The 9,864-nt window shown below is 54.4% G+C and overlaps 1 protein-coding gene across 2 annotated transcripts in view; it reads right to left on the bottom strand.

Moving 5' to 3' along the window:
* Positions 1–8,154, bottom strand: part of MOCS1 (molybdenum cofactor synthesis 1) — a 48,673-nt gene extending 40,519 nt beyond the window's left edge. The window contains exons 1-3 of one of the 2 annotated variants that reach the window (XM_006775875.2): positions 7,808–8,154; positions 2,829–2,955; positions 1,330–1,497 (exon numbers count right to left, since the gene is read on the bottom strand). In XM_006775875.2, coding sequence (XP_006775938.1) covers positions 1,330–1,497; positions 2,829–2,955; positions 7,808–7,981 — 469 coding nt within the window. In that variant the 5' untranslated portion in view covers positions 7,982–8,154. Of the gene's footprint in view, positions 1–1,329; positions 1,498–2,828; positions 2,956–5,314; positions 5,360–7,807 lie in introns of those variants that run through there. The other variant, XM_006775876.2, reaches the window with a different exon arrangement.
* Positions 8,155–9,864: the final 1,710 nt, after the last annotated feature.

Raw genomic sequence — 9,864 nt, 5'->3', positions numbered from 1 at the left:
CACAGCTCCCCACACGGCCCCCCACAGAGCCCCACAGTCCCCCACTGAGCCACACAGCCCCCTGAGAGCCACATGGCCCCCCACAGAGCCCCAGGTCCCACTCAGAGCTCTCATGCTAGTTGGTAGAGGGGACAGACAATGCAAAGCGAAAAACCACATACAACCAAGTAACAGAAAGTCAAAATGAGACAAATCCCGTGGGGGAAAAACAAGGTAGGACAGGGATGAAGTAGGTGCTGCCACACTTTTTCTGCAAAAGACCAGATAGTAAATATCTAAGGCTTTGCCGGCCACATGGTCTCCCTTGCAACTACTCAACTCTGCAAAAGCAGCCTGGGAAATATGTAACTGAGAGGCGTGGCTATGTTCCAACAAAACTTCATTAATGGACAGTGAATTTAGGATTTCATTTAATTCTCACATGTCACAAAATGTTATTCTTTTGATTTTCTTTTCCAATCTAAAGAAACATAAAAAAAAATTCTTTGCTTGCAGGCCACACAAAAAGGTGGGGGCCCAGATTAAGCCTGTGGGCTGTAGCGTGACAACTCCAGGGACAGAGAGTAGCTGGCGTGTCTGTGTGGAAACGTACTTTATCTTTTTCATTTTTAATTATGTTTCAGGGTCTGTATGGAGATGTACTTAGAGTGGTCAAGGAGGTCTCCACAAGGTGATGACATCTGAGCAAGGACCTGACTGAAGCAGTCAGTGAGCCCTCCACTCCCAGAGAGGGAGCAGCAAGTGCCAAGGCCCGGCACCGTGCCTGGAGGAGAGGAGGGGAGGCAGGAAGGCAGGGAGGCAGGGAGTCAGGGAGGCGGGGAGGCAGGTCACGTGGGCCCAGACCCCTGCGAGGACTTCAGTCTCAATGTGACAACAAGCCTCTGGCACTTAGTAGCTTTGTGACCTTGGGCAAGTTAATGAACTTCTCTGAGCCTCATTTCTGAATGAAACGGAATAACAATGGTACCCATCTCAGAGGGTGGAAGGATCTGGTGAGCATAAAGCTCTAAATCAGTGATGGCAAACCTTTTGAGCTCGGCGTGTCAGCATTTTGAGAAACCCTAACTTAACTCTGGTGCTGTGTCACATATAGAAATTTTTTGATATCTGAAACCATAGTAAAACAAAGACTTATATTTTTGATATTAATTTTATATATTTAAATGCCATTTAACAAAGAAAAATCAACCAAAAAAATGAGTTCGCATGTCATAGGTTCGCCATCACTGCTCTAAATGAATGAATGCTGCCGATATTAGTACTAATATTGGAGTCCAGCTGGACGAGGCAGGAGCTGGGAGAAGCGGAGACAGCTTCCGCTAGACTCACCCACGATGTCCACCACGTCGGGCCGGATGAGCGGCTCTCCACCCGTCAGCCGGATCTTGTCCACGCCTTCTTTCACGAAGAGCCGCGCAAGGGTCAGGATCTCCTCTGTGGTCAGCAGGTCAGCCTTGGGCGTCAGTGGGATCCCCTCCTCGGGCATGCAATACTGGCCTGCAGGGAAGGAGCGCGGGGAATGATGACAGCAGCCAGGCCCATGATGTGCCCACCCTCACCAGGCCAGGACTTCCTCCTGACCCTACCCAGACACTGAGAAGTCTCGTCAATCTGAGGTGGTACAGACCCTAGGCCAGATTCTCTCTGGGCCTCACCTTTCTCATCTGTGAAATGGTAACACTCCCTCCCCACCGGGGGGTGGGGGGGGAGGCGGGGAGGTGAGGGTACAGGTTAAAGATAAGCCAGGTAGAGAACGAGCCTGGTTGAGGTAGGGGGACGCCAAAATGCTGACTCCTCAGTACTGGGCATTGTTCACCCTCTCTCATTTCATCTGGTTTGGGCAAATAGCGACCCTTCCGTGTGTGCGTCATGGGGTGAAAAGGCTGGGAAGTACTCTCTGGCCTGGCAAAGCCGCTGTTCTCTGTGGCTACCACCAGCCTATCTACTCCAGATTACTGTCAGTGCTGTTTGATGGGTTGGAAAACTCAGGTACCATTTCAGGGCCAGGTAGCAGAATGAGGTAAAGGAGGTGGGCCCTGGCGGGTGAGGGCGCCATCCCACCATCAGTTTGGGTGGTTCAGTGCTATCAAGGATTGGGACCAGATCTGTGAAAGGTCATGAAGGCTCCAGAATTGGTCTTTTAAGACTGAATAGAAATGTTTGGTTCAACATTTACATAAGCACACACATATTTCCTGGGCCATGAAGTGAACACATTTCTTACTGTGAACTACAGAGGAAGGAAGGGAGAGAGGAGAGGAAGGAGGGAAGGAAGAAGGGAGGAAGGGAGGGAGGAAGGGAGAGAGGGCCAACAAACTTGAGAAGTCCAGCAGCGGATACACCCCCAGGGCAGTCCACGTGGGGTTATGAAACGAGGACTCTGCGTCATCTTGACCCAGATGACCTTGGGAAAGTTAATGAACTTCTCTAGACACTGGAGTGTCTCCACAGCTCAAGTGTTGGCCATGGGCCCTGCTGTGGGCCTCATGTTTATAGTGTCTAGCAGGGCACCCTGGCATGTCCTGAACACTGGGCACTGCAGGGCAACAGGAGGGAGGAAGAAAGAACCCTGAGGAGTAGACCCAATCTCTATCCCAAACACAACAGCAATTCTCTACTCAAATCTAATCCCACGTAGAACCCAGCTTCCAGGATCATAAAACTCAGCCTGGACCCCAATATTGTCCTGCACCCCACCTGGCGAGCAAGGCAGTGGGCGGTGGGGAAGTCAGAAAGAGGAACTGGGGACACCGACAAGGAGCCCTGGCATGGGGAGATTTCGGCAGACGGAACGGTAGCGCAGAGAAGGGCCGGGGAAGGGGACTCACATCGGAGGTTGCACTTCTCCGTGAGGGAGATCCGCAGGTAGCTGTGGTGGCGGCCAAAGCTGTCGGTGAGGAAGGCGGAGAAGGGAGCCGCGTGCTCCCTCAGGAACTGCCTCCGCCTGGACAGCTCCTGCAGGGACAGGTCAGGTCAGAGTGGAGGACACTTGCAGGAGTGGAGCCAGGGGAGGCCGCCTGGGGGAAGCCCACCTCTGGGACCTCGTCCCTCCCCATCTGTGCAGCAGCACCTCTCACCTTTCCAGCCATGTGGGTCCCACAGCCCTGGGATTCCCCCTCCCCCAAGACTGGCCTGAGGGAAGGACCTGATCAGGTGGAGTCCCCACCTGCAGGACATGCCCACCCCGCCCTCAGAGGAAGCCTGCCCAGGAACAGATAGCTCTTGGACAGGTCCCTGGGACAGGAGGTCCAGGAAGGAGGCAGGAAGGAGCAGGTAACTGAGAGGCACCGTGGCACCATCGCTGCATGGCTGGGACTTGGTGAGCCACCTCTCCAACCAAGGCCTCCCCTTCCCTGCCTTGACCATGGGAGGCAGAAAGAGCTCCAAGCAAAACCACCAACTCTGGGTGTCACACAAGCTGCCTCCCCCTTAACTATCTCCCTGTTGGCTAGGGTCCCCGGGGCATCCCCAATGCCCAGGAGGACCCAAAGGGCCAAGCCACCAGGAGCAGCTGGGGAGGATATACACATGGGAGGGCTCCCCGCACACAGGCCAAGGGGTGAGGACAGCACAACCTGGGAGACCTGCAGAAGGAATGAGGCTCCCAGCCCCCAAGAGGGCAGAATGGAGGGGCCGGAATGATCGTGCAGAAATTACTCCAGTCTTTATCCTTCCCGACCCACTGCAGGAAGAATTACACACCCGTTGTCTGAGGCCTAAGGGGAAGGAGGTTGGAGGATCCCTGGAAGCCCCAACAGCTCCTGGGGAGAAAAGAAGGCAGCCAGCCTCACCTTTTCCAAAGTCTGATCTAGTCTGATCTCCCACCTTCAGAGCAAAACCCTGGGTCAAGACAGATGCTGACGGGACCATTGCTCCAAGAAGGAACATTTGCAAAGCATCTTAAAGTTCCAAAGAATGTTCTCTGTTCAATTAATTCCCACATCTTCTCCATGAAGAATCCAAGAACACCCCTGGCAGAACTGGATTCAAATCCAGGTCTCTGATTCCAAGTTCTAAATCCCTTCCTCTGATGGACAGGATGAGACCGAGAAGATGCATGGGGCAGTATGAGGGGCGGGCGAGGAGAAGCCATTTCTTTAGAACCTTTAGAACAAAGAAATCATGACCTTGGCAGTCATCCCCAAGGCCGATGGGAAAGGCTCTGATGAGGCAAGAACCCTGGTTTCTGGGCCAGGTGTGACCTTACACCCTGGGAAAGCGCCCTAATTCCTCAAGGCCTGTTTCCCAGCTGTAAAATAAGGAGAGAACAATGAGCTGAGGGGGAGGGGAGGGCAAGGGAGGGACCTGGGAGCTCGTAGGTAAACACCTAGGATTAGGATTGTGTAATCTAAGAGGCAGAAGGCCTCGGGCCCTCCTGAGGCCCAGGGTAACTTTCGCCTGCACCCAAGAGGGAGAAACATTGATGCCAGTGACCTCCTCAGCCCCGGCTGTTCCGCGAAACCACTTGGGAGCTTAACAAAAAAGTTCCTCTGGAGATCAGTGAATCTGAGCTCTGAGCATTTGTGATTTTAATCTCTCCAGGTGACTCTAACGTGCAGCCAGGGCCAAGGGCCACAGCCCTACTTGGGAGAGAGAAGGGACAGGAGTGAGGGTGTGAGGGCCACGCTGAGGCCAGTTCCCCCTGTCCTCTGAGGAACCCTGCTCAGTCATGGCCAGGGAGCAGCAGTCACTTCTCAGAACTGCAGTCTAATACCATCCTAACCATACCTTCCTCCCTCGCTCCCACCGCCTTGCCAGCGGTAGCCTTGAGGGTGGGGTAGGGGATGCTCAGAGCCAACAGTCCCACTGGCCACCAGAGCCCAGGAGGTCAGACACCTGGGAATCGGGATTCAGGGCAGAGCTGCACCTGCTTCTCCATCAACAGCTCTTTGCAATTCATTAATTTGTCAGTCACCCCAGACCCCAACTCCTCACTTGCCAAGACGCCTCTCCTGACGCTCATGGTAACATACAGGGGAGGCGGCTGGGTGAGGGAGGAGCCAAAATAAATCCAGGAATTGGGAGCAAGTGAGGGCCAAGGAGTATGACTCAGCAGAATCAGGGAGCAAGCAGTGTAATGGGGCATCCACAAGGAAATTAGATGCTCTGTTCTGGCCAGAGTGGCAGGCCCATTTCCACTTTGCAACCTGGAGTGACCTTATCTAGGTTCATTTAGACTCTGTACTGCCAGCACCTGCCCAGCCTCCTACACACACACACACACACACTCTCTCTCTCTCTCTCTCTCTCTCTCTCTCTCTCTCTCTCCTCTCCCTGTCCCTCTCCCACTTTCTCGGATATTAACAAGCCTCACCCCTGCCTCTTTTCTCCTCCAACACTGCATGTCCTACTTTTGTTCTTCTAGTTTCTTCCTTTCCCTTAAATCTCCTTGAGGAAAAAAATACCAGTGCCAGTCAAAGGAGCCCAGGGCTCAGAGGGCACAGCCACAGGCAGGGTGGCCAGCAATGCCTCCCCCAGGAAGGGCTACACATATCAGAAATAGAAAGCCCCAGCTGCTCAGATTCCTAGGGCCCCAGCCTGGACCAGGCTGCTTCCCAGCAGGGGAGCCGTCCTGTGGGACTCAGATTCCTGGTGTCTACACTACATGTCAGTAGCAAGTGTCAAACTGTGTCAACAAGCCAAGAGGCAGGCTCCTACTCCAAAGAGAAAGTTGCACTGGGGTCATCACGCATTTCCGGGTTGGCCTCTGCTGCCCACGTGGTGTGGGGTGGTACCGTGGCTCCCAACTCTGCTTGCCCGGCAGCATCACTGCAGAGCTTCTAGCACCGAGGCCAGAGCCCGCCAATGGCTCTGGGCGAGCTCTGGAGTTGTGTTTGTTAGAAGAGCTGTAGCTTTCTCCGTGCAGCCCGGCCTGAGGGCCACCGGCCCAGCACCCCAGGACAAAGGCAGCAGCAGCTGTTTTCCTCCGGGCTGGTGGCTGTGGCTCCAGCACAGGCTTTGAGAGCAGGCAAACCTGAATTACAAGCTTGGCTCTGCTTCTTACTAACGAGCTAATTCCTTAAGCCTTGGCTTCCTCATCCATAAAGTGTGGGTAACGTTTTTACCTAACGATGGGCGGTGTTCCTGGCACAGAGTAGGTATTACATATGCGATTCCTGCCATTTTCTTAAAATAACTCCTACTTACACGCATGCAATCATCAATCAAGCATTCTTGAGCAGCACTAGTTGTGAGTGCTGTGACTAGTTCTCCCACCCTTCCCGGTCCTGCGAGGCCCTGGCCTTCCCACCCACGGCTGGGACTTAGACCTGCTGCCACAGCACCCAAGGCAGGACAGTGCTGTCCGATCCCTCCAGGACCACGGGTACCAGTGCCAATAACCAGTTCTCAGCAGCCTACCACATGCTACCACCTGCCTACCTCTTGTCTCTCTGCCCAGGACAGATTTGGGCAGAGTGGAGTGGCGTGGGCCAGGGTGGTACTAAAGTGTTATGTGCCTCACCTGGCATTAGTCACTTGGGCATTAGGTTTCAATGGTAAAGGCCAGCCCCCGAATAGCTCTAGAGCAGTGATGGCGAACCTTTTGAGCTCGGCGTGTCAGCATTTTGAAAAGCACTAACTTAACTCGGGTGCCGTGTCACATATAGAAATTTTTTGATATTTGCAACCATAGTAAAACAAAGATGTATATTTTTGATATTTGATATATTTAAATGCCATTTAACAAAGAAAAATCAACCAAAAACATGAGTATGCGTATCATAGGTTCACCATCACTGCTCTAGAGTATACACAGAGTAGCAGGGTTATGCAGGAGAAAAAGCACACGCCGAACTCAAATATCAGTGGCCCTGCCTGACCAGCAGTTTGCAATAATGTATACCCCAGGTGCCTCAAAATTAACTCCTGCCACGTGAGAGGACTTAGCACAGCACCCAGCCCCCGGCCTCACTCCCTCCTCCCCTCACCACCCCCTAAGTGTGAGGTGTACACATCTACAGCTCCCTCCTCCCCTTCTCCCCACCCTAAGTGTGAGGTCTACACATCTATGGCTCCTGGCGAGGAGTGTCACACTCCAAAGCAAAGTTTTTACAGAGATGCCCAGGCTGGGAGTCCAGATAACACCCTGCTTGCCCTCTGTCTTCTTTCCCTCCATGTTTCCTGCCCCAGGCCAGGCCCTGCTGTCCTTCCTACCTTCTCCTATACCCAGTTCCTTCCTCATAACCCGTCTCCATCATCTCTCCTTTCCAGCCATTTGCACAGCCAGGTGCCGTGGCCTTGCAGAGTCCCTCTCTCCCCTGCCTGAGGCAGCAGCCCCAGCACCCGAGACCGGTCCCCTGTTGCCCCAACAAAGCCCACATGGAGCCTGAGAGGGAGGAAGAGGGGTGCAGTGCTTCTGGACTGGGGTAAGCCCTCTGGAGAAGACTGTCCGGGCCGCCCCAATCACAATGGCAGGTAGCCATCTCTCCCCTTCCACGTGCCCATGTCCCCACATGCCCACATCCCCATGTGCCCACATGCCACCACTTACCCTTTCTACCTGTAGAAGCTGCTCAACCTGTCCTTGGACCAACCCCAAGGCCTCCTTTCAGCTAGCCTCACAGCCAGCTCTCACACCCACACCCCAACACAGAAATGTTATCTACCCAGTGGCTTGCCCCTCTGTCTCTCCAAGCAACCCCCGCCCCCATCCCAAACCAGAGGGCCCAGGCCCTGTGCAGGGTGTGGGTAAAGGTACCCTGCAGGAAGGAAAGGGGGATAGGGGTCCAGGGGCCCCCACCCCTGATCCCGTCAACTGGCAGGCTCTGGGATAGGCTGAACACATGTGCCTCCAGGCTTGTCTCACCTTGAGAGCCTCCAAGACATTCTGTGCCCTCCCCACTGTGTAAAGACGGGCTGCTTCAAGCCTCCGGTTTTGAAGACCGGAAGAGGGAAGAAGTGGCAGCTCAGGAGCCAGGGAAAATTGGAGGCCGAGCAAAAGTGTAAACTTGGGGCTCCCTTTGCTGTGCCTACGGTCCATTCCCCTCACTTAGGTTGCAAACAATCAAAAACATCTGCTGACTCCACTGCAGGCGGATCCCCGTGCTGAGCGCTGTGGGCAAATTCCAAGAAAGGCAGGAGAGCATCCGGCACTCCAGGGACAACCTGTCCGCTGAGGACAACCCAAGAGGGGAACGACCGAGATGGACGGTCTGTGGTCCAATAGTTGACAGAATGACTATCTTGAATGTCCAGGTGGGAGGAGACTAACGGGACACCGCATGGGCCAGTGGCAGCAAAGATAATAATTACCACAGATACATGCTTACCAGAGCACATACGTGTGCCAGGCTTTGTTCTAAGTATGCGTGTGTGTATATATACATTATCGTCCCTATAGCCACCTGATGGAGTAGACACTATTATTCCACTTTACAAACGGGAAGAGCAGGCACTGGGGAGGTGAAGTTCACACAGCCAGGAAGCAGCAGGGCTGGGACTCACATCCAGGTCCTCTGTCCCACCGTCCATGCTCTCCCTGCTCATGAGAGCTCCCTTCCCGGTGCAAAGGAAAGGGTCGGGGCTGGCTCTCCCCCGTCCTCCCCACAGGCACTAGAGTTTCAGTTCCTGACCCTTACAGCCCTGTGACTCCATAAGCCCTCACACCTGAAATACACTCTGCTCTTCAGAGTTACAGACTCGACTCCATGATTTCCTGTGAGGGCTGACGCACTGAGCACAGGTCCTCTCCTGAAAGGTCTAAAACGAACTAGGGGCGGGGGAAGCAGGAACATCCTTTTTCTGGAACTGTTTAAGGATCTCTCAGCAATCTCGGCTTTCCTACTTCCCCTCAGTGGAGTACAGAGGCCAAGAATACTAGACATTTTCTCCATCTCCCAGCAACTGGACCGTCTTATCTGAGGATCCCAGAGGGGACCGCAAGTTAGGCTCCCCCTCATTGGGCAGTAGTGAGGGTGGTGGGGGAGCAGGAGTTGATGAACCCCAGGACTTGAAGGCTTGTGCTGGCAGATGGGAGGAGAAGGACCAGATGGGTCTAGAAATAAGGTTTCACCAAATAAAAAGAAATGCTTCTCCCCAAATTATTCTCTGGCCACAAACACAAAACAAGAGCAATTAAAACTTGTGATTATAGGAATTTCTCTGGGAGATGCTGTCAAGGACTGGGGGGTGGGGGGAAGGGGGCTCCCCACCCTGAAGAGAGAGATACCGAGAGGCAGTTCTCTGGGAGATGCTGTCAAGGACTGGGGGGTGGGGGGAAGGGGGCTCCCCACCCTGAGGAGAGAGATACCGAACCCCTAACCTGAAGGGCCCAGGTCCTGCTCCCGGCTGGCTGGCTGCCCTAAATGCGGCTGAACCCTCCAGAGGGGACTGAAGATGAAACAGAAAGTCAGAGCCCTGTGACCACCGAGGTGACAACTACTGGTGGCACCAAGGTGACATTTTTAGGCAGTGTCACACTTTACAGCAGGGTGTCTCAAGAACACGTGGTCATACCCAGACAAGTCCGCTCCGGGGTGGGGAGGAAATGTTTAAGGAAGAGGTTGAGCGTGGGGCGGGGTTGAGAGGGGTACTGATAACATCTCCTAGGACCCAAAGCCCTATCCGCCTCCCATCCCCCCCTACCCCCGAGCCCCGGAGGCCACTCAGACCTGGTGGGGGCTGCAGGGCTGCTGGGCAGGGAGGTGCTTAAGCAAGACCCCCAAGGAGCGAGCCCCTCCCCCACCCAAGTATGAGAGACGGGCAGTCCATCTAGGGAACATCACTGCACCCCTCTCCCCACCCCCAATAAGTGACGAGGCGTCCCTCCCAGGCTGGCCTGGGTGCTTCTCGGGGGCAGCTTGCCAGGCAGCCGCCCCCGGGAGGGTGCAGATGCGGCGCGCGGGCTCACCTCCGCAGATTGGG

Source organism: Myotis davidii, unplaced genomic scaffold (assembly GCF_000327345.1).
Source record: "Myotis davidii unplaced genomic scaffold, ASM32734v1 scaffold289, whole genome shotgun sequence".
Classification (NCBI taxonomy): Eukaryota; Metazoa; Chordata; class Mammalia; order Chiroptera; family Vespertilionidae; genus Myotis; species Myotis davidii.
Note: the sequence above shows the minus strand (reverse complement) of the source record. Positions and strands in the feature narration are given on the sequence as shown.